A 25,453-nucleotide genomic window follows, 5' to 3' on the forward strand; every position below is an offset into this window, starting at 1 on the left:
GTTTATTACGTGCGTAATGTTGATAGTTTTCACTTTTGTAAAAAGTCTATCGTGAGAGCAGATGAGATGTGGTAAATAATTTAAAAAATTATCTGTACAGTTCTATTTGTATAGAAATAATAAATAACGATTAAAAAAAATTAAAACAACGTTGTGATTTCTTCCTAAACGCTTAGTTTTAAGTGCGTCGGTTTTTACAAATGCGCGTGCGCCGAGTTTACGGGTGCGACGCGATTTTCGCATTTCTTTTTTTTTAATTTATTTTTTTATAGAAAGAAATGACTGTTTACTTTTAGAATAAACTGTAAGAAAGCATTGAACAATTTTGTTTCGTTTGAGGATCGTTCTGATTCCCACTGTGTATATACAAATTATTTATGCAAAATTTCCTTCCTGATGCTGTCCCCGTGTTGGGACTACCTCGAGCTTTGCTCATCCTGCAGCTATCGTCATAAGATAACCGTCAATTCTCAAATTAATGTCTAGTCACTGATTCTGTATTGATTAAACTTTATAAACAATAAAGTTGAGACTCAAATTATTGTGTACTGATGACTGTAAATTAACGAAACAATATCACCTTTTACAAATAATACAGCAGAGTATACTTTTTATAACTTCGACAGATTTGTTTGATTGGAGCCTTTCACTGTCACTAAAGCAATAAATGAGAGAACATAAGATTTGACTCATGAGGCAATGGTCCTCATGCAAACTAATGTTTTACATGTTCCATTGGGATTTGGATTTACCAAGTTCACCTGCGCTGCTGCGTGAGCTACGTCTAAACATAGAACTAATTGGTTTTACGTGGTCAGTAAGTATGAGCCATGTCAGCAATGTGTAAGTATAATAAATCTGCCGTGTCAGAGTCGTTTCAGTTATTGGGATATATTCAAGATACGGACTGGACGTTGTAGGCCGTTGTTTATCATACAAAATAATCAAATAAAAGAGTTTTCGTATGCGAATGTGCGTAAATTATATTAATCTATTACTTATATACTTTGGATTTTCCAATGATTAGCAAATAGGCATAAATAGAATACAAAGCGAAGTAGGTTCTAAATAAAACAATATTTTTTGAGCAGTTATTTATTGTTCACCGTTTCCTCTTGCCGCCATGCTTGCCGTGCTTGCCGGGCTTGCCCTTAATCCTGCGCCGGACGCCGGCCGCCTCCTCCGTGTCATCGTCAGAGTCCGCGCCGCGCTTCTTGCCTTTACCACTCTTTTTGTCTTCCAGCTCTTTCATTTCCTATTAACAATAACATTGAAATATGTAACTGATGTTATGATGAGGATTAAATTATTAATTCTATTTAATATCAAATTCTACTGTAACTGTGTTGTTTTCTATTCTTAATCTGTTTTTCTGATCAAATTAATGACCAATATTTGCTACAACCTTATTACAATCAGCCATCTGTTACTTGTAGATACATCAGTCTTGAGCTAACTATCATGAAAAGCTACACCGTAACTTATTCACTAAAAGTGTTTTTCACAATTAACTTACAATCTTAGTGAGTCGCTGCGCCTCGGACACGCGCTCCTGCAACACCATGACCTCGCTCTCCTCCGTCTTGTACAGTGGCAGCTGCTTCCCGATTAGCTGCTCGATGCGCTGGTACAACTCCACGTCATACTGTAACACATTTTATTCAATACTACTTCTACAGCTTAATGAAGTTATAGAAGTAATGATTTTGTTGATAGAGCTGGAGCAACAGATAGACACGTTAAATGTAGAATAAAGCTATTATTTGTTGAACGTACCTGCGATACAAAAGTGATGGCTTTCCCAGCGCGTCCGGCACGCGCCGTGCGGCCGACGCGGTGGATGTAGTCCTTGCTGTGCAGCGGGATGTCCAGGTTGATCACCACGTCCACGTGAGGAATATCCAGACCTCTGGTGATATAAATATATGTTAATATCGCTATACATAATTTTATCGAAAAAGATCGAAGCTAAGATATTACGGATATAATATCAAGTCAAGAATATTTCGATTTCATTCTGTCATTATGAATACATATTACATAGATACTTAAGACTAGTCTCTGCATGCCTGAAAATATACACCAACCATTCGCAATTAACAACGTTACTAAAATAATCACCCACAGTATACTAACACAATATATCAGCTATCTTTCAAGGCGTCTTTAAATTAAATTCTCACCTTGAAGCAACATCCGTACATATAAGTACAGATCTGCTCTTATTCTTAAACTTGTTGAGTGCGGCGAGTCGTTTGTTCTGCGACATCTGTCCGTGTAGCGGCACGGCGGCCAGCCCAAGGTTACGCAGCAGCAGCGCCGTCCGCAGTGCGCCCGCGCAGGTCGCCACGAACACTATGAACGAGTTGCCCGACATCTCGTTTAGAATATGGACTAGGTATACGTCCTGCGAAATAGGAATTAATGTGAAAGTAGGTTATGTTGTTTTTCAGGATATTTTAAAATTTAATTAATAAAGAAATTGAAATAATGGCATTGAATTTTACTACGACAGTATTTTTAAAAATTATTATATAAAGATTCAAAAGGATGATTATATTTTTTGCTCAAGAAAAAATAGTAAAAGCAATAAAACAAAAGCCTATTTCTCAAGAGATAATATATTATCTATGTGAATTGAAATCATTTCCATAGTTGTAATTTTAAACTGAAAGAAAATACCTTACCTTATATTTAACAGGTATAAACAAGTAGTACTGCAGCAGTTTCTCAACGGTCTGGTACTTGGTGGACACTTCAACCTTGACAGGGTCCTGCAAGGAGGCCCGCTGCAGCTTCTGCACCTTCTTGGTCATGGTGGCTGAGAACAGGTAGGTGCGGCGCTCGCGGGGTATGACGCGGAGGATTTTGTCGACTTCTACCTCGAAATCCATGTTGAGGATGCGATCAGCTTCGTCCATTACCTGTGGAAATTAATGTTTAGCATAAAGGTGAAAATTACCCTCCGGAACTTACTTCGAACAACAAAGTATAAGAAATATAATTAAGTACTAATGTACTTGAAGTTTAGTGTAATTCTGAATGTGTTATATATTAATTGAAAGTATAAAATCAAATTAACCAACTATTCTAAAACCAAATTATCTCAATCAAAAACTAATGACAGGATAGAAAAATCTAGACTTTACAATAATTTATTTTTTCAATCAATAATTCTATTTCCTTGTCCTATTTTACAGACTACAATGCTTGATCAATGTCTACCAATATGCACAATACTTACCAAGAACTTCAGAGCTTTCAGATTGAATCCTTTAGTGTTCTCCAGATGGTCAACCAGTCTTCCGGGAGTCGCAATGATGATATGCGGCTTCTTGGAGAGCATGAGGGACTGCGCCACCATGTCCATACCTCCTACTATTACTGCACATTTTACTCCAATGCTTGCTCCTGTAATATCAGTATTTTAATAACAAAACTTATTTTATTTAAAACGGATAAAGTATTCCTCTAGGTGATTTCATAATATCACCTAGAGGATATGGGTGTTATATAGCCACCCAGTACTCATGCTTCTAATGAATTAATTTCATTAGAGTTAATATAGATTTTGATAAATGTAAGTTCAGCTGAAAATACAAGATATTTGATGATTTAACGCAAGAAATATCTGATTTGTATTAACATTTGTAAGATAAATAAAAGTTTCTTACCCAAAGCCTCAAACTGTTCGGAAATCTGGAATGCTAACTCTCTAGTGGGTGTTAGTATCAACGCGAAGTATCTCTGTGGGTTCTCCAGCAGTGCTTGTAGGATCGGCAATGCAAAGGCTCCAGTTTTCCCAGACCCAGTCTCTGCCAAACCTATTATGTCTTTGCCTTGTAAAGCCACTGGTATTGATTCCTTCTGTATTTTTGACGGTTTCTTCCATTTTAATTCTTCACAGGCTTCACATAATACGTCTACAACTCCCTGGTAAAAGAGGAGTGAGAGTTTAATAACAATAGTACTTAACCTCAAATTATGTTTTGATTTTATGTGTTGTGTAGGACACGTGAACGGGCGGAGTCTTTTTCTAGCGCTTTAATATAGATAACGAGTTCAATTTGACTATTTTTTTTGGAAAAAGGTCTAAATATAAAAAATGACACATGCAGGTTGTACTTACCAAGTCTTTAAACGTCGTATTGTCTTCTTCAGTTTCATCGTTTGCTTCTTCTGTTACTTGTTCTTCGACTGCCTCATTCTCTGACTGCTCGCTATCCTCCTCACTACTTCGGACACCATTATCAGGCTCCGGAGTCATTTTATAATTATTAAACTAACACAAGAGAAACATGTGTACTTTTATGTCAAACTACAACTTGTCATTTGACTTGATGTTATAAACGAACACTTTACAACTTATCCGACATTAGTCAATCATCATGCAAAATAAATGCCGATGATGGAATATTCGATATTTTTGTATAAATAAAAAGAAGAGGTTGTAACTTCCAGATTGTTTTTAGAGTTTTGATCCAATGTGTACATCAAATAAAGGAATAACACAGTTTTCGTTGTGAAATTTCTGGACGAAAACATTGTTCGTTTGAATACCAGATTTTTAATAATTGGTTTCTTTTAATGGGTTAACTTTATTTTATTATCTTCATATATTTTAATGAAATTGAAAAGTGTATTTCAATCGTATATTTTTACCACATAAAATACACCGAAAATTTAGTTTGCGACTTATATTCCTTAAATTACAAACTATGTTTCCACCGGTCTAAAAAAATATAGTTTTCGAACGTAAAGTAAACTGCATATAACTTTGAGGTTATTCAGTTGTTGTTTATGTACTGTAAATTTCTTACAAACTTCATTGATTGTATCTGTAAGAATATAGCATAAAATGGCTAAGCATCATCCAGATCTTATCTTCTGCAGAAAACAGCCAGGTGTTGGTAAGTATTACTTCTATAACTTGTTTAAATTACATGGTGTAAAGATTTCTACCAAAATCCTCTTGTTTTAGCTATCGGGCGCCTGTGTGAGAAATGCGACGGTAAATGTGTGATCTGCGACTCGTACGTGCGGCCCTGCACCCTAGTACGCATATGCGACGAGTGTAATTACGGGTCTTACCAGGGCAGATGCGTTATTTGCGGAGGTCCCGGTGTTTCAGACGCTTATTATTGCAAAGAGTGCACAATACAAGAGAAAGACGTGAGTAATTCCTATAAGTACTTAGAATTTTTGCGTTTGAATATATTGTATTTGTACTTTGTAAAAAAATACTAAATATCTGTATTATGTTCTTATTTATAACTGTTGGCAGTCAATGTTTTTCTATTAAAAGTGATTGTCAAACAGTTCTTCAGTATTTATTAGGAAAGGGACAGTCCAACAAAGTGGGAAATAAACCCAATGTCATCCATATTCTTGCCGGTATTAATAGCTATGTGTGACCATCCGACTATCTCTACCTATGATGCCTTTTTAAATAATTTTGCTTTTATACTTCCTTTTTGGTTGTTACAGAGAGATGGCTGTCCAAAGATTGTGAACTTAGGTAGTTCAAAGACTGATCTGTTCTATGAAAGGAAAAAGTATGGTTTTAGAAGACATTAGTAGTGGTATTTATAAGTCTAGGCTAATAATATTTTTGAAACTTAATAAACTCTTTCACAACATTTTATAAAATGTTTTAAACAAATTAAAAATGCGAATAATTCAACATCAAAATTGAACCCAAATTATATTCCAATACATTTGTTTAGCAAGTATTGACTGTAAAAAAGTTAAAGTTACTTTATTTCCCATCGGAAAGGTATTATAAGAGTCAGTAACTTAATCTGTACGAATAATAAAATAAAACTTCAAGTAAACAGCGTCACACACTTTTTTATTTCTAACAATATAAATAATTATATTTATTTCACATAATTACTTTTCTGTAATCTATTTATTATTTACAATAATCTATTAAACACCTATTCTGAATACCAAAATAAACTTTCTATAATAATATTTTATTGTCTATTCTAATATAATACATGGATAATTTTCTATTGTAACAACACCTAAAATTAACATTTGCAGGAGAACTGCTTTTAAGTTATGAATGTCACAATGAGTATGGCTATGTTTTATACTAATTCTAATTAAATTAAACACAAAATAAGTAACAATTTTGTATAAAATTTATATTTGGTATGGCAATATTTTGGTAGATCCATTGGTCTATTACAAGGTTTTGTAAAAAATACATTGCCTAGCTCTGTCTTCGACGTAAATGTTATGACTGTTTTCACATCTTAGTAAAATACATATTCCACAATTCAATTTCATTTTCTTGAAATAATTAGCTTCCTCTACTGGCAATACTGTTAGCGGACGACGTAGCGGGGTTGGTCCAAATGTTGGTGTCGTTGGATCCAGAGTATGTTGGTCGAGCGGGTATGATTGGCGAGCGAACACACACACTGCAACATGTACACATGATTAAGAACATAAGTTAATGTGGGTGTAGGACATGTTGGGAAGATTGGGAAAGGCTTCAGACGTCGCGTTGTTTAAAAACAGGTAAAATTTTTTTACGTACGTTACGTGAGACGAGGTAAAATAAATGTAGAAAAAATTGGTCAGAACTTTCAAGATGGTTGATTATAAAGACATGCAAGTCGATAAAAAAATTGAGTACTTGTTACAAATTAGTAGCCAGTGGAATGTTGGTAATAGCTATCTAGTCACACGTGTGGAGAAGTGCTATATTCAAGTTAGTTCAGATTTTATACATGCGTTGAATTTCGTAGTTTAGTTTTTATTTAACGTATTTGTATATTATGTGTAGGATTGTGTAGTGTTGAGTTTGTTAATCAATTCTGTGTGAGACATGCTTTCAGCTTGGTTCAGCAACTGACCTCCTGTTCTCTCTTGATCAGCTGAATCCAAATAAAGTCCTAGGAACACCATTTTAATTTTGATATTAGTTTTAGACCAAAGAGAAGTTAGCAAAAATGTTCTGCTGAAATTATGGCCTATAGATGCCATATAGTCAAATCTGAACATGTCCCGAAGGAATTGTAAGGTGGACGCAGAGGTATTACAAAATTTCAATGGAAGCTGTAGGCATAGTTGGAAACTGGTGATGATATGACTAAGAACTTCATGATACATAAGCGAGTCAGAAAATCTTTAGAGCTGGTTCTAATATCAGTATCTTGAGCAGCTCTGGCTTGGACTAGTAAATCAATTTATTAATAAACGTTTGGAAAGGTAGTCCACTGAAAAGAAAAGAGTCTTATTGCGCCCTGAAATCCAAAAACTAATAGGTTCTGACAAAATTAATCACCAGGCATTTTGCAAATGCTTTAGTCGTAAAACGTGTTCAAATGTTTTTCCAAAAGTTTGAAAGTACCTATACTTACGAGTTGACGTCCTCCAGTTTCTTGAGCAGCCTCTCGTTCTCCCTGTTCAGCAGCTCCTGGTCTCTCAGCAGCTGGTCTCTCACTCCGAATAGTTCCGTATTCTCGGTCCTCAACGCGGAGTTCTCCTCCATGTGCAGTTGTACCAGCTCGACCAGTTCTGATTGAGGAAGCTGGTATAGCTTGTTCGGTTCGATGTGTGTTGGAGTACGACGATGGCCTAGGGAAATTAGAAAATGTGGGTATTTTTATCGAGCTAATACGGCATACTTTCAGCAGCTTAAGGATGTTGGATACTAATATTAATTCCAGGAGTTAATTTCCAGACCTCTTTGGCCTCTTATGATTGGGCAGTCAGAGAATCTTGCGCAAAAGTAGCCTATGAACCAGTTATCAGGGGAATAAAATGCAAAGAGATGAAATAAGTATGCTCAAGCAACATTGTCAACATTGAAACTAGCCCCGAGGAGTTTAATGAATGGATTATATCTTACTGTAAGGATCCAAGTTGTAGTCAGTCTGCACGTGTAGCGCTGACCTCAGATGCTCGTTCTCAGCCTGCAGTGCTTCCACTTCTCTTTTCAGACTTAATATTAATGCATCTCTCGCATCCTGCAAACATGTCGATAGCTCATATCTTTTTTTTTAGTAATGATCTCTCCGACTGGCATTAATCAGTATGATAGTAGGTATCTATAAGTACATTAGATACTTTAGAATGGTCAAACTATCATTCTTCGCTTGATAATAACTTACCATTTTCACAATAGGCTTAGATTTGATCTTCTTGGCTCGCGCCGCGTACCGCAGCGTGTTGACCGTTTCGCTTAAATTCGATCTCGTCGGGGCTATGCATGCGATCTGATGAAAAAATTGATTGGATAGGTGACTGGTCAAATTATAACTATTCTTAGAAATGCAAAGTGCGAATCATTTAACAGTGTGATGCTCGGATACATAGCCAATGATCACTGTGCGCCTGCAGATTTGATTCCAATGTAAATGTGTGTTTGTTAATACGTAGGTATAGCAAATACCATACATCGAGAGTCGTTTCTTTAAAAAAGAGGTTTAATTCGATAGTTTTAATAAATGTGTTTTTGTATGGTTTGAAGACTCACCATGAGCGTGACTCCGTTCCCCGCGAGGCTGTCTGCCAGTAGCTTGGTGAGCTTGCTGTCCCGGTAAGGGATGTGGCCGCGCTTCTTTCCGTCGCTGAGTTGGGATATGCAGTACCCTATTATAGAAAGCATGTGTAATAATGTACTGAAATGATACAGGAGGGAAAGTTCTGCCAGCCTCTTTCTACATAGGAAAGCATTTTAATTTAAGTAACAAGAAAATCTCGAAACAGAAATCCGATCCAAAATTCTTATTGGATACAGTCTCCCAAGCAAAGCAATTAAATATACCAAGAAAATCTTAGCAACGGAGAAACGAGGATATCTAGAGAATTAAGTATGACTGTACCATTTCGCTGAATAATAAATTGAAGTACCTAGTTCCTCGGTAGAGACTTACCAAGAACCATAAGACTTCTATTAATATTATTAGCCTCCTCCAAGGTTTTGCCGGTGCTATGCGTCCGCTTGGTCATCTCGGACCCGGCCAGGTCCACGAAGTTGATCTTCCCGTGCGTGGAGCAGGTGACCCCGGACGCGTGCTCGCGGATGTCGCGCCGCACGCGCACGCACAGCACCGTGTGCGAGCGCGACGAGTGCGCGTTCATAGCGTGCGCACCTACTGCGCGGTTACGCATGCCTGGGGGGAAATGGGGTAAAGTCATGTAAATGGTTTGGTTTTTAGGTAAGATGTCCAAGACAGGACAGAAAAGGCTAGCTTGAAGACCTTCAAGTTATCAGCTTTTTGAGAAAAAAATCTACGCTAATCTGTAATCTAAAGAAAAACCATTGCAATTTCTGAACAAACAAAAATGAGTGTATAAAAACGTGGGAAAAATAATGATGTTTAATAAATGAATGTCTTAGAACTTTGTAAGTTAATCAGTAAACTATTTTGCTTGCCTTCTTCCAGCACAGCAAACAAGTCATCCAGTTGTTCACAGTCCACCATGAACAGGTTTTCCACGTAGAAGCCTCGGCTCTCCTTCGACCAGCGGACCTGCAGCGGCTTCCGCGCACTGCCCGGGTTTAGCAGGTCTATTACCTGTAAAAGTGTGGAGAGAGATAGCTCAATGAAAGAAATGCTCTTGTGAAGTCAGATTGAGCTTCCAATATTGACCAACATGTAAACATGCATGGAAGATTTAAAAAAATTACGATTTGACCTAATTTTCTCAAATACATGATGACAGAAATGAGATTCCCGCACTTAAGAATGTAATACGTTTTTCGGTTTCCAAAACATTGACGTCAAGTGCATGAAGTCATCTAGACTCAGGACAAGCATTCGTGGATTACTTAAATGCTTGACCTACGTGGGGATCGAAACCTCGGGAATCGAACCACAACATATGGCGCATAGTGGTTTTCAAATCAACATTTCATTAAACGTAAAGTAAGACGATGGTTACCTTTTCATTATATATTTCTAAAAACGAAGCCTTCAATATGAAGTTGGACTCCGGCCGCTCGTTGATCAGCCGGAACAGATACACGAAGGAGCGGACCACCAGCCCGTGCTCTGGGGAGTAAGGACTTGCTCCACTTTCCACCTGGATCATTATAAATAGGATGGTGAAATCACACATAAGTACTTAGGCCCTAAAAAGCCTTAAGGTATAAAGAGGTGCTAGAGCAACACAAGAAAAACTATGTTTGTCGCAGCTTCGCCAAACTGCGTGGCGGTTAAAGCTGCTTAAGCATTAACGTCCAAACTACTCACATAGTTTGGCATTAGTGTAACAGCGGGAGCGACCTAAAAAGTATTTGCTATATTTCAAAAAATAATTTTAATTTCATTTTTCACCAGGGTCACATTTTATTTTTATTGATTCTTTAAGAAATAGTTCCCATAAACATTCTAATAGTAAATCTGAAAGCGATGCCCTTAGCAACTAGGAGCTTTTAGTTCCTTTTATACATCGTCATTACATAGTGTTGTTTGTTTCTAATGACTGGATAATGTTCTTGCCGGTACCTCACTGGTACTTCGTAACGATGCGCGGGTCGCGTGACGTCAAATGTCATGTCGTTACGTTACGTTGTTTTAGCGTGATTACTTTTTTAATTGTTGACAGTTTGCTGTAAAGCTTTCTACGTAAATTAACTACTAATTGCTATCATAACGTGTTTATACACGACTAAGTGGGAACTGAAGGAAATGGCATTGTATGTGGCGAAAATAGTTTACAGTTAGGTAGATATTTGATAAAAAACGCTAAGCCCTTCAGATAGATGTCGCGTGTTTTCTCTTATCAGTGCACTTTTTACCGACAACTGTCGCAACTAGCCCCCAATTTCATCAACTTCACGATCTTGAAGGTGTTTCTTTTCGTATTTTTTTATTGAGATTAGATAATTAAAATTAAAATGAAATATGTTTTTGGAATCTATCATAAGTAGGTATTCAACTACTATGTAATGTAGATATATTCAAGAGCGATCCTAAGCAAAGATGCAAAGAGTTGATATTTTATATTTGCTGTCAAACGGAAAGTAAAAATAAATTAACATTTAAATCGCTACTTATCCTACTTTTGACATTTTCTTGAATACTTTTTCAGGTAAATAGAAATATAAAAGTAAAATATGAATTCCTCCGAAGTCGAAGTCGGCCCGAAATAGATCAAATAAACGTTTGTTTGTCTACCTTATGTGTTAGTTCACATTGAATAAATATTATCCAAAGCTTTGTAAAAGCTCTTTGAATGTGGATGAAGGTAGTTTGTGTAATTACCTAGTTATTTATTAATAAAATATTACATTCATTTAATGTTTTACATTGCTCTTTTAATTGATGTATGAGTATTTTAATCGTAATCTTTTTATAACAAGTTTGTCTATGTCTGGTGTAATGGCAAGTGACCTACAGACTGTTATTTAAAATATACATAACATAAAACATGATTGGGACCTCTTACACTTTAAAACTACTTTGATGCCACGAAAAAACGGTGTAGGAAAGCATTCACAGGTAAGGAAACCTGAACTTTAAACATTGGAATCTGAAATCACCAACCCGCAGAGTTAGGGTAGTGATCAATGCTCAAACCTTTCCCATTACGAAGCAGCTTGTGTTCAGTGGTGGCGTTTATAGACTCGTATTATAATAGACAATACTAGGTAAAGGGTAGAAAGAATTGCAAGTTCAAATGGCTGCACAATTTGCAGTCAATCAATCATAAATCGACATAGTTATCAGAGAATCTGTCGCCACAATAACTCATCAATGCACCTACATCGAGCGATCGATACCGCGTCCACGAGGTCGGAAGCACTGTCACTCAGACATCGCTGTTATTAGCCCCTGTTCACACTAATACATGATTCGTAGGAAGCAGGGGAAGCGATTTGTATGTCGTTTTATGATTGTAGCGTCGATAACTGTTTGTTGGCAAATATAGTTGTTATGTGTGATTATAGGCTGGAAAAGTAGACTGAAAGCGCTTTTTGGAAATTGTGTGATTATAAGCACGCTTCCAGCATGGATGGATGAATTTTAATTCATCGGGGGAATTCCGATGGGATACCTAAAATGTTTGAACGATGTTTAAGTCGTTTTGAATTATAGAGCATATCTAAGTCTGCCTTTTTACCCACTTTTTTAACGTAGTTATATAGTTTAAAGAAAACACAACTTTCAACTTTCGTTTCAGCTGTTGATAGGATCACCGAAACGATGGAAGCGTTTTGAAAGTCTTTGGTAGTCATTCTGGTAGTCGCTAGAAGCGAAATACGGTATTCCGTTGTATCTATTTGGAGTTGATACTTTTCTAAAATAGTGTAAGATAAAATTAAGAAGAAGAAGAAGTTAGTAAAGGATAGCAATCAAAGACCTCCTTCAGGCAAAATGTGGTAGCTAGTGGTAAGAATTACGAAAAAACTTCTGACTTCTCTAAAGACATCAAAATCTTACCAATCCCGGAGGTCCAGTCAAGGTGTGCGTCTTCCCGCTTCCTGTCTGTCCGTAGCAGAAGGCTGTGCAGGAGAAACCCTCGACCGCCATCTCCAAAAGACGCTTGACTCCAGAATATTCTAGAACATCTTCCTGTTGGACAATATTTTATCGATTAGCAATGAAAAGCCTTTTCCGAAATTATGCGGTGCTCATCTGTATAATGTTTTTGGAAGAAAACGCTGCAAAAGGGAAAATATTTGTAATTCAAACCGTAGACAGAACTTTTTCTTATCATTTATTCTTAGATAAAGACTTTACCTAAACATGATATGTTTAGGTAAATTAAATCTGCAAGTTTTCTCGCCAAGCTATGTCGCTTCTTGGCGAGATACGCTCGTTCACAATATGCTCGAACCCGCGAGTCCTTGTTTAACACTGCAGTCGTTTTGCCACGGAAGAATCTCATACTAATTTGTCAGCCAGGCCTCGCTAATTACAGAGTATTTTTAGTTAACATGTAGACAAGAATCAATATTGATCACCAGCGTATTTGCATATTACATAATTTAATTGTACAATAGACCTTAAAAGTTCAGATTTAATTTCTACAACTAAATTGTAGTACCGTCCGACTAATGTACGAATTACATAAAATGTCTGTCTGACCTTATTTCTATAATAAGTATATCGTTCTGGTAATTGTAATATATAAGTAGCTTGGGATTTTTTCCATGTGAATTGAAAACCTTCGCGTTAAACTAATTAGACAATCAATATTCACGCGTAGGTTTTAACTTCTTTTTACGTACGAAAGCAAACACACGATAGCTTGATTTTGTTAATTTGCTCCATGCTGGTTTCTTGTCATTAATAAAATATTTTATTCTCCAAAGAAAGAAAAGAAAATAATTAAATCCCGTTAAATGTGTACTAAAATTTATTACAAATGGAAGTACCGCAAATAAAACTGTTCGTGATCACCGATTCGTCACATGATGTCTAGAAAATTGTCTGAAACTACTCAGGAGATTTTGAGAATTAGGCGTAAGTAAACTGTCTTTCACGCCTCCAATGCATTGCACGCCTCACGAAACTACTCAACTATGGACAAACCGTATTCTAAAACCCTCAATAGAAAACAATTACAGAAGACATTAGACAGGAAACAATAGAGTTAGTTATTATAGCTAGAACATCTACTGCCAACATACCTGTGTAGCTTCAGGTTCGAACACCACGTTGTATGAGAAGACCTTAGCCTTCTGACTGGGCGTGGTGTTGGTGCAGATCACCTGCCCCTTGCCGGGGTACTCCAGCAGCGAGCGGTCTCCGCACGAGCGCTCCTTCTCGTTGAGAGGACGGACTCTGGGGTGCGGAGGAATCTTATAAAGTATTGCTACGAGTGGAGATGATGGTCGGTAGATTTTTCGGAAAAAAGAAAGAGAAGAAAAGAAGAGAAAAACACTAAGAGCCGTGAGAAGTGAAATATAAAGAAGAATAAGCCTGTCAATAATTTATTTGTAGTGTAGAATAAATATCTAATAATAATATGGAATTCTTGTTTCGTTTTGCCTTTTTCTGTAATTTTACTGTTTGCTTCCAAATTTACCCAATCACTGATTCATTGGTAAAGCGTAGCGTATAGAAGTTATAGAGGAGCTGTCTATTTGGGTGACTTTTACTTTAGTCTTTTTTGTTTAAAATTATCAAGTCTTGACACGACTCTTGAAATTCTTCTGAAAACTAGTTTTAATTCTATCCATAAACGCATTGCCCATCACTATTTTACCTTTAATGTCATATTTGATTAGGAATCAAAACTGAAAGTGTTCGTGCAAATTCAGCGTATCAATTGAACAAATATTGATTTCTTTATAATCAACTGTCGTCAATGACTATTATGGTTCGATTAAAAGCTTCGATAATATTTCGCTGTTCGACTGCTAATTTGAACCATTTACATTTCACAACGATTACTAACCCTATGTCTAAAGTTACGCTCGTCCATAATAGGTAACTGATTGTATAGTTTTATAATGTACAGTTAAAGGTCACCATATTCAAGAAGGATTTTGAGCAAAAAGTTTATTTATCGCCCTTAACCATTACTATGACAGGTTTCCTACAGGAAAATATTGTTAAAAAAAAAGATTTATTTATTATAATAAAAATTAAAAAAAAAAACAAACTGTACTTCTAAAAAAGTTTAAAAAAGAAAAATACAGTACAAAAATTGTAAAAAGCTCATACCTGGACGCAGGCCCTTTTCTTTATATAAAGTATGAAAAAAGCCTGTCTTGAAGTGGGGCACTTATAGGCGAGTATGACTTATGGTATATACTTCAAAGTTTAATTCCATTTGGGTAGGTACCTGACGACGACATTGATGTTATCCTCGTCCGAGTTGAGCGTGGTGCTGGAGCCGCGCGTGCTGCGGTCCAGGCTGCCCGCTCGACTACTGCCGCTGGAATATAATAGTGTTAATTTGGAAGATAGTAATCGTTAAAGTCGATCTGAGTAGTTTGATAAACGGAAAATGAAGTGGAAAGATACTAAAGAGGCTTGTTTACAAACGGCTTAAGTAACATTAAGAGAAAAGACCGGATTTTTGTTACATACATGACCTATATAATGATTTACATAATACTGAAGTTTTTTTATCGCATACCCTTAGTTCTTCTGCGAGGCAAAGGTCTCCAATAAATCCTTTCACGATCCTATATCTTGTTCCACATTGAAGCAGCGGTAAGCGTTTAAATCCGCCCATGCGCTGGGTCGCATCATGTTGAAAATAAGGTTTTTTTTTGTCTTAGTTGAAGTAATATGGAACATAGACAGTAATATTTTCAGACCAAAAAGGTGGTTTTGGGTTGATCTCTACTTTTTGGATTTGTGTGATAATAGGCTTTAATTAAATGTGAACATACATAACTTTATTTAGATAACACGTGACAGTAGCTTTTGTCATAAAGGGCACATGATTGGGGCTTCAAAACAAACAAAATTAACTATTTACTTTCATAGGAAATTACTAGTTTATGTTTGTAATATGCGAAGGCCGCGGTAACCTCGACATAAGTGTCTGCTCTATTAGCCTATGGTCAAAGGGACAATTTTCTGTGTAAACAGATAGAATATTGTTTGCTGTGACCCTCTTTACATTTTAATGCACGAACGATGTCGCGGAATCGATGAAATAATGTTTGTGCTGTGGATTTTTATGGTCAATGTAAAACTGTTTGTTTTGAATATACCTACTGAATATATTTTTAAATAAAGGCAAACTTAAATTTCAAATACAGGGTATTCAGCTAGCAATAGCGAATTTCAGGAAATAGGAGTGGTAACTTATGCTGTGCAAAGAGTTCAGGTATTTCAAATTAACTTTAGAGCAAAATGGCTATAGAATATTACTTAATTAATATACTCGAAATCTAAAAAAAAATCTTGACCCAGAAACGCACTGTAGTATATAACTATCGCACGTGCATCTGAACTGTTCCACGTTTTCAATGATAAAAGTGATATCCAGCACCTGCCAGCTGTCACTCATATGATGAAATCAATAAATGAAGGCACAGAAAAAGGAAAAACAGAAGACAAGTGGTCAACACGACAAACCCATTGTGCACGACGTGTCGCGGATTCAATCCCCACCTAGGAAAAGTATTAGCCCTAGTTCAGATTTCTGTGTCTGAACTAGCCCTTAGTGTGATCCACGAACGCTTGCTCTGAGCTGGAGTGTGTGTGACTTGAATGTTTGTGAAACCCCCTGCGACGCATTCACCAAATTCCTTAGTACGTGGTCATATCTTATAACAAAAAGAAAATATTTTCCTTCTTGCGTCCAACACAAGAAACCAAGAACAAGCCAAGAACCAGCACTTAAGTTTGTCACTCCTTGATTTATTGTGCCCTCAAACATAGTTATTACCATATCGAATTTAATACGCAGTCATTTGTGTAAAGGCAAGGAAATGTAAGGTTCCTGTTGCGGGCGGCGGCAATCAGAACCCTCACGCCATTCTCTGAGTAATGGTGGCTTATTATGAAGTAACAAAGAGTGCGAGTTGATGAATAATGAATAATACTGGTTTGAAAACTTTTTGGAGTCTTGCCTACTTATCAGCGATTATGTCTTGGAAGATTGTTAAACATTATGTTGTTTATGTTGATAATGTTAGAAAACTTATAAGTATTTAATAGAGAGAAACTCGTCGGGATATAAAGTTCATCAATATTAATAAACTTTTATAAAGTGTTCTCAAACTTATAAGTAGTAGATGTTAGTTAACGTTGGGACTGTCATGTCCATTCTGATAAATGCCCCTAAATAAATAAAGAATAAAAAAAATAGTAGCTGTATGAGGTCTTTTTGCCATTGTGGTAGTTTGACGTCTCCATACAGCAAGTGTAGCTGTTTTTTGACTACGCAGTTTGAGTAAACACGCATATTCACACTTACAATAATCGTTTATTCATTAATAAACACTCTACACCTTATCGGTTCGAAATCAGTCTTCATTTACATACCGAATTCTTGTTTATACTGTTCATTACATTTCTCACCAAACATGAATAAAACAGAGGTCATTAATACACTTCTGGTGAAAACAAAACGTGGCGTGATTCATGTAGCTCACGTTGGGAAACACACTAACATTCTCAGAAGTCTTTTGTGGGTAGTTGAATATTCAAATAGATTTGGGAGTGATTGACAGGTGGCCGGCACAAATGCCAAGGGCTCTTATTGACCGCCAGCAATATTAATGAGGCTTTCACCCCTCAACATTGATTGGGCGTTTCTGCCGCACGCTAGGTTTACTAAGATCCACTTTAAAAGTGCTAATGGAGAAATATAACAACACGCAGATTTTAAACGACATTTTAATATATTATATTATTTCTAATATGCGCTTAGCGTTTATATCGAAACTCCGATTTTTTCAATCGATTGTTATCATATATCAAATCCCTCGAAGCTTTATGAATAATGTCTTTTGAAACGGTTGTCAATATAATGGATGTCTTTCTGCTTCCTTTTGGGCCTTAGCAGTAGGCAGCGATTTTGACTCAATGTCAGGGTTGTCATAAAGAAGATGAGAATAAGGAGGTTAAGCGTATACTTACGTATTAATAAAGAAGTCTCCAAGCATTTAGTAGCTTAACCCCATCTTAATAACCTTAACTGATGTAACGAGGAGCTAAAGCTTATGCTGAATAACATTGAAATCTGTTTTCGAGATCAATATTCCATTATATATTTTGAGGAAAGTTTGGTAAACGTGAATGAATGGAAAGTGGGATCATTATCAACAAATTGGATCAAGGTTTCGCGCATCAATACTCCATTAAATGTTCAATAGATAGTATATTAACCCTTTGTAGTATCGTAATTGCTGAAATATGGCTTCGGTGGAGAGAAAATTGAGTTTAAAAAATATTTAGCCTTCGCATTACATTTACTATAATTTGGACGCCCTAGATGTAATTGTGACTACGCTTCTAATGGGTTTTCGTCTTGAAATTATATTCTATTTGAATGACGGGCTGTAAAAATGCTATAAAACTGCTGTATCAAGAAAATTGTAAGATGGATAAAGCACCATCAAAACACGAAACGGTTAGGTGAATATTGTAATACTTAATAAAAAACTTCTTAATTTTGGGAGAAGCAAGGCCCAACAGCTGTGAGACAGTTTCGGGATGACGATCAGATAGAAGGGTGTGGAAGATGAATAAATAATGCACCGACCCCAAATAATAACTGAGATTAGGGCAGGGGAATAATGATGATCAAAATGATTATGAATAAAACAATGCAATAGATATACATCAAGCAGTAGCCTCAAATTACTGACATAGTATTTCAAACTATCAATCCTTTGTAGTTAATATTTGTTTGACAACAATACTAGTATAGTCATTTGTTGACCTACGTCTAATGTCATTCAAATTGCTTGCCTATGGCATTGGTTATCAGGCTCAAGTAATATTCGTAGGACTGAGTGACAAACCATTTACGTTATCATGTCTTTAGTCATCGAGTTTCGCAAGGTGAGTTTTCAAGGACATGTGAAATATTAATGATCGACTGTTATGCACCCAATGGCTAGAGAATATTTTATCAAACTATACCTAATATTGTTACATTTTTATAAATGCGTAAGTCTGTTAGGGTGTTGTATGCATGTCTGTATGTTTGTGACCTATTCATGCCCAAACGGCCGAACCGACTGCGATGAAATTTTGTGAGGCTGCTGACACTTTGAATGAACACACATCCAACGTCGTTAAAGGATAGTAATATTTTTGCAGTAATAACCGATATCCACCATCAGCTAGTTACTTGTAATTCCTTACTCATGATGGGCAGGGAATTCCATATCCGATGCCATATAGTGTTTTACATTAAATTCTAAGTGATTCTAATTTTTCGTCTATTTTTTTAATTTTTAATTTTTTCTCTTACCAACATCTAGGTCCTGTAACCCTATTGCTGAATATATAAAACTTCTAAAAGCCTGTGGCTCTACAATAGTCCTTAATTTTTTAGTAATTCTTTTTGTGAGCACTTTCAGATTTATTTTTAAAACATATCGGAAACGATTTTTCGAAAAGCCCCGCTTCCATTAAATTTGTCCATCTTTGATGAGTTTAATCTTCACAATTTTACAAGTTAATAAAAAAACCTATTCAATACTTATTAAACTATACTTAGAAATCTATCTGAATGGCTAATCGGATAGTTTTAGTTCAATACCCTGTTATCAATGGTGATGGCAACTACACTTACATAGGCTTACTAAACCAATTAAACATGTAGTTTAACATGCATAATAGGTGATTACGCGTGTGTTGTGTTTAAGCAATTTCTAAGGATGTGACCGCATCGCGTGTTTACGAGTACGCCATGATTCATTGTTACAGGGAGCAAAGGAAACTTGCGTAAAGCCTTGTTCGCCGCTTATACTGAAAATAATTAAATTGCTCCGCGGAAATTGCGTAGACCAGTCATTTCTTAGTCACCACTTAACCTTTGATTTTTATCAAACACTGACTTGCAAATGTTGGATTTAATTTACCACTAATTTGATGGAGTTATACTTTTTTTTCGTTAAATTAAAACTTTTAGCTGCTAGGGCGAAAAATCAGATAGACGGGCAGTTTTGGTTTGTGTTTTTGCCAAATACATTTAAACAGCACCTCACTAAACAATATATCTTGTCGACAAAAGTAGCTGATATATACAGGAACTGTACCTATGTATAATTATTTTGTCTCCAATAAGCATCAAGTAGGTACCTACCTTTAACTTACACTATTTTGAATATTTCATGCTTAGGGTCACCCGTCATGTATTTCATTACATTTTCAATCTACTGTATAATAGTTAAATATTATTCATAATTTTTTTATTTAAATGTCAACTCTGACTTTACAATTTCGTCATGACGTCATATAATTTCTGCAAAACATTTCGTTGTTTTGTGTGAAACAAACAGTTAATTGTTTAGCATTGCGTGTGACCGAGCGGATGTTAAGGGCGCCTACTTAACCCTCTGAACTTTAGCAAAGAGAATGAGTAGTGACACAAGAGCTTAATATTAACGAAGCTTTTAAGAAATAATAATTAAAGCCTTCAATGATGAGCCATCAAAACTCTGTACTAATACACTTCTCCTTTATCCAAATTACTTTTCAACAATCGTTAGCGTTTTTACAAAAATCTCGAAAGTGACAGACAGATGTCAGGTCATAGTCACGTGAGTAATTTAAACGAAATATCACCGCCGTACGTTTGAGCGTTTTTTATTGATTCTGAATATTGTAAAACTGTCATTCACACGAAGAATTAGTCTGGCAATCATAATTTCATGACTCTATTTGAAAATAGCTCGACTAGGCCTGATAGGTAGCAGTTAAAAAACTTCACTGATCACCCCAGCTCTTAACCTAGCCTATCATAATTCTCTACTTCACCTTCCTGTCATGTGTCTGTTAATCTGTTTATGTGATAGGTGAAACCACGACTCCTGCAACATTTAATCCTTGTGCCTCGGTGAGTTTCTCAGAATTCAAGTCACATGCACAAGACACACAGACCGAGAACAAGCATTAGTGGATCACATAAATGCTTGGCTCAAGCGGAGATCGAACCTACGACACTTCGAGGATAGGTGGTTTGACGAAGTGACTTGTACCTATCGGCTATCCGTGCAGTCAGTCATTGTGGAAAAAATAACCAGTCCAGCGTATTATAATAGACCCCCAGTAAACACGTGGGTAACGCAAGATTGGTGATTGGTGATTGGTGGTGACAATCAATATTATGATTTGTGCGTCCCTAGGGACAGCCCGTAGTAAATGGCCAGTAATTAGGTGGAAGGTTGTTCTGCTAGTGTGTTTACATAGTTCATACGGTTTTCAAAGCAGTATCGTAACATTGGCAATGAGTACAAAATGAAAATAAGTATTTTAAATGTTAAAAAAATTATTTTCTGTATGGAAAAATACGATTTAAGTATTATTGAAACTGATTGATCGGTTTAAACTGTTTTAAAGAGTTACAAATACAAACACTTTCGATTCTGCTGTTCTTGTGCATTTGGTAGCGACAGATAAATATTCTAAATAAAAAAAAAACACCGAAAAGGTTAGATACTTAGTTAAAATAAGATTTTGCAAGAGGAATGCAATAGTATTAATATCAAAAGATAATATAAACTGCCGTCGGCTACCACGACAGGTGGCTGCTTACACCGTGTGCTAAGGTCAAGGCATAAGGCATGCGTCCCGATAATGGATAACAATGATATGTATTATTGACGACCTTGGAATCGCAGGGCATCGCTACCTTTGTGATGGAAGGATGTAAAGAAGCTTTTGTTTATTATAACCTGCTGTTTGAAGTATACCAGTATTTTTGAGATATGTATGGACGGTATTTAAAGAGGGTTTGGATGTACAAGATTTTGGGTATGAATGTTTTAATTCTCAGGAGAAGACAACAGATAACGAAATAATAAAATAAACATTTCTCCTTTAAAGGAATACCATTAAATTTATTTTTTTATTAAAAATTTTTCTTTTTATTTTTTTATTAAATAGCTGAACACACGTTGGTGTTCAGACTAGCTTAAATTAGAGAACGGAAACGATTTGTCTAATTCAAGTTTTAAATGAACTTTAAAGCTTTTCTGTTATTCCGGGAAACTTTGAAATGGCATGCGGATAGTGTGGATACGTATAGAATATTGTTTTAAATCTGTAAATGGAATTAAAAACCGTTTCTATTTTCTAAGGTTTGATTGGCCTCATTTTCTTTTACTCCTTTCTAACCTGCCATTTCTGGAGCGGCTTCGTAAGCTGTCGTCATCTCGTCCCCAGCCCTTGGTGAGGGTCGGCAGGCCCGTTACGCTGGAGCCCTTCACCAGGCTCGCCCCTGGCTGCTCCGTGCTCCGAGCTTTGCGGGTCTTCGGCTCCTTAACTACAATTATGTATAGAGATCGTTAGTAATGAGAAGCTAAACAAGTTTTCAGAATCAAAAATAGTTCCAGACAAAAGGTATTTGCAACTTCGTATAAGTTGTTGGCTTCTTTGATCAGCTACGTCTCCGAAATGCATTCTTAGCTGGTAATGAAAATCCAAGGAATAGGGATGTTCGTTTTTATTTTAGTTTTGTGATATTTTAATTGCCAATGAGAATTTAAAATCTCCTATGAGCTAACTGAATAAAATTTTAGTGCGATTTTTTTTTTAAGAAGTGCAAACTTTGATACCGAAAATAATTTGACGTACATTTAATACTACCAGCGAGAGTCTCCGCGGACTTAGATATGTTTCTGGACATCGCTGTCGGTGGGGCTCTCATAGGCGTCGCCTGCCGGTGTTGGTACCCCATGTCTGGCTTCACGGGGTGGAACAGTTGCAGGTTCTTCAGAGCCATCACTTAATACGAACATCTTACTCTACCAATAAATACTCCAAACCCAATTATATTATCAGTCCCTCCCGCATAAATAACCATGTGCATTTGTATTCTCGATAGCATAACAAATGAAACAAACAACTTGTTTTTGATAACATTTTCACATTATGCGGGCATTTTATGACCTCATTTCAGAAAGTTTTTCGTTGTGTTACAATCACAGATAATTCAACTCTGATGGACGTGACTTTCAGTCCACTAATTACTTACATAAATAAATACTATCATACCTAATCTATTTAACCTGTGTCATAATAATCGATGGCTCTATTATTGTCATGTGAAAGGACACGTGGAAATCGGAAATAAAGATAAATAAGTTTTTTACAATTCAATAAATCCTAATAGTCAACAGAAGTATAGTAATTTTCACTTGTGAAAATATTTTGTTAATGGCGCGAACGAAAAAGCGGGAATAATTTTCAACAAGATGGCGACGCAACTGTCACACACGCGCGCGCGGCACCGACTGAAGTGCTTTCAGCCAGGGCTGTCAAACACATTAGTAGGGGTTTGTAATTTAACATACCTGTATTCACACATGTGGGTGTAATAAATTGTTCTTTAGGCGAGTTTGTCTTCCATAATATAGAGAAAATATGATCGTATTTTTCTTGATAAACATTAATCATGCGTCAGTCAATAGGTACACAAATCTCACAGTAGCTTGACGGTTTGATGACCTGTAATGATTGATCGATCTTGGAATAATAGCAGTCGGTACAATATTGAAATTAAATCTTAATTGTTATTGATATTTCTAGTAGTTGGTAAATACTTCTTGGAATTTTAATACTGGATTTTCTCTTTAACTTCAGTATATTCTAACTTAGACAGCTGGCAATTTAGATTTCTATGTACGACTATGTCATATTGATGGCACTAAGTGAGCCTTAGTCTTATTACAAAGTTCACGCGATATTGACATCAACTTTTTATTTTGCTCAACTTTTCAATGTCTCGATAACTAAAAACGATCTACTAAGTACTGCAGTAACTATCAATTAAATACATATTTGTGAATAATAGTTTAAATCAAAGGAAAAAAGCAGCCACGGTTAGAAAGATTCCTAGAATTTTCAGTCTCGGGGAAGACTAAGGTCCTTGCCAATGCATTGTGAATTTTGATTAATTAGTTTGGGACACTTGCTTAAAACTGAACTTATAAAACGTCTACAAACAAAACGGCTTAAGCTCCAATAAAGGGAACCGAGAAAACACAGCTTAGTTTGATAACCAAAGTGAAGTTTGAAACAACAAATATAAAACGGTACTTACTTGGCTACAATACTTTAAAACACGGTAATATAATTATCAATGTGTAAAAGTTCCAGATGGCTAAAACCAGGGGTGTAGCCAAAGCTGGGGTTTCTACCCTACTTGGGTAGTTTTCAATTCAAAACTCCACAATACAACATAGAAATATTAACATTCTGTCAAATTACTGGCCTGAAATAATAGTAATTATCTATGTTTGACGAAACAATTACGCGCGTAAAAAGAACGTTGGCCTTTAATAAAATTCGAGTCTATTTATTATTTAGGGTCCACCTTACCAATTTACGTGGCACTGAGCAAATGAGCTGTTTAATGGGGCCATGTTTTACGTAAATTAACGAAATGGTGTTGCTTCTGCTATAGAAACACAGAATCATATATTTTGCTTTTTCATAAGAGATAGTTCAAATCTAGCTATCAAAGCAAATAGTAAAAAAACAAACACGCGAACCATTTTCTGGGACAGGTAGAACTTTCGGAAATTAGAAAAATATCCGCCCATAGCATTTCAGTACTTCGTTTTGTAGTATAGCCTATGTGCCACTAACAGTGATTTAATTTAAGAATTCAAACAATATTTATAAAGAAAAAATGAGTTTCATTCTTTCATTAAAAAATCAGAAGTTATTATGATTTAAATAAAGTTATATAAACAACATAGTTAAGTCCCGAAATATTGTTTTTACAGAACTATAACTATCATTGGCCTAAACTTTTCCCAACTATGTTGGGGTCGGCATCCAGTCTAACCGGTTTCAGCTGAGTACCAGTGTTTTACAAGGAGCGACTGCCTAACAGACCTCCTCAACCCAGTTACCTGGGCAACACGATACCCCTTGGTTAGACAGAATAGAACTATAACTAATAGAAAATAATATACTATTTCCAAAGCATCAAAAAAGTTGAGTTAAAGTTAAGACCCGAACATTACTTCTTTTTTTTGACAGTTGTGTGGTAACAACCGAAGTTATGTTATAGCAGTTTATTTACCCTTATAACGTTTGTGTAAGATACGCAAATAGGTCTTAAAAGAAAAGTCGCCAGTCATTTGTCTAGCCGTAGTAATGAATCACCTGATTTGCTTAATGGTAAAACTACTTGTGTCAAACTGATAATCTAGCTTGTTACGAGGTGGTTACCCCTAGCCGACCGCGCCAAGGTTAAACCTTATTTGCCTCTTTCATAATGTCTTATATGTCAATATTTTGATGGGCAATTGTTGAATGAATGATGAAATCGAATTTGAGAGGTTTGAAAAGATGTTGTGGTATGTTGTGTTTCGAAATGGTTGAAATGGTTGAAAGGAGGGTTTGGATGAAGGGTCGTGTCAATAAAGAACTGAAAAATGAAGGATGTTTATGAGTTTTTGTCTCGCGACTTTCATGTTTCCCTACGAATAGGCTTTTCAAAAGAAAAAAGTCACCCCTCTGATCTCCTGACAGTCAGCAGGTCATTATGGATAATGGTCTATTTTTACTCTCTAGGTACGAAACTCTAAAATCATATTTAGTTTTAATCCGCTAACTAGAAAAACTGCAAAATCAAATTTCAGCAAATCATGTGACTGATTTCCGAAAAAGTCCGGGATCCGGAAAAAGTTAGAGGTAACATTACCTAAACCAGTAATCAATCCAGAATTTTGGGACAACCATGACTTTGTGAGTCAAAGGTACAATCCCTGAGGTCCCTGAGGTTTTGAGGGGGAGGAAATTTGAGTTAAAAACCGTTATTAGTAATCGGGTAGTCTTAAGAAAAACAAACTAAGGAAAAGCGCTAAGCTTAATGCACTTAT

At 36.1% G+C, this 25,453-nt stretch overlaps 3 protein-coding genes across 3 annotated transcripts; 1 reads left to right on the forward strand and 2 right to left on the reverse strand.

Moving 5' to 3' along the window:
- Positions 1-1,079: 1,079 nt before the first annotated feature.
- Positions 1,080-4,347, reverse strand: LOC113492045 (probable ATP-dependent RNA helicase DDX47). The gene is made up of 8 exons (XM_026869329.1): positions 4,130-4,347; positions 3,675-3,933; positions 3,245-3,411; positions 2,688-2,924; positions 2,184-2,407; positions 1,777-1,909; positions 1,517-1,645; positions 1,080-1,255 (listed from the first exon to the last, which is right to left on the reverse strand). Exons 1-8 carry the CDS (start codon positions 4,265-4,267, stop codon positions 1,103-1,105), a joined length of 1,440 nt encoding a protein of 479 aa, XP_026725130.1. The 5' UTR covers positions 4,268-4,347; the 3' UTR covers positions 1,080-1,102.
- A 399-nt stretch (positions 4,348-4,746) lies between these two features.
- Positions 4,747-5,842, forward strand: LOC113492055 (PHD finger-like domain-containing protein 5A). Its single transcript, XM_026869341.1, has 3 exons — positions 4,747-4,910; positions 4,982-5,172; positions 5,488-5,842. The coding sequence occupies exons 1-3, from the start codon at positions 4,859-4,861 to the stop codon at positions 5,575-5,577; spliced, it is 333 nt and encodes a 110-aa protein (XP_026725142.1). The 5' UTR covers positions 4,747-4,858; the 3' UTR covers positions 5,578-5,842.
- Positions 5,843-5,850: 8 nt separating this feature from the next.
- LOC113492064 (kinesin-like protein KIF12) lies at positions 5,851-22,945 on the reverse strand. Its single transcript, XM_026869353.1, has 13 exons — positions 22,194-22,945; positions 21,735-21,882; positions 14,764-14,856; positions 13,604-13,757; positions 12,411-12,542; positions 9,907-10,047; positions 9,398-9,539; positions 8,895-9,134; positions 8,495-8,610; positions 8,130-8,234; positions 7,868-7,985; positions 7,377-7,593; positions 5,851-6,431 (listed from the first exon to the last, which is right to left on the reverse strand). Exons 1-13 carry the CDS (start codon positions 22,339-22,341, stop codon positions 6,311-6,313), a joined length of 1,875 nt encoding a protein of 624 aa, XP_026725154.1. The 5' UTR covers positions 22,342-22,945; the 3' UTR covers positions 5,851-6,310.
- Positions 22,946-25,453: the final 2,508 nt, after the last annotated feature.

This window comes from Trichoplusia ni, chromosome 1 (genome assembly GCF_003590095.1).
Source record: "Trichoplusia ni isolate ovarian cell line Hi5 chromosome 1, tn1, whole genome shotgun sequence".
Taxonomy (NCBI): domain Eukaryota; kingdom Metazoa; phylum Arthropoda; class Insecta; order Lepidoptera; family Noctuidae; genus Trichoplusia; species Trichoplusia ni.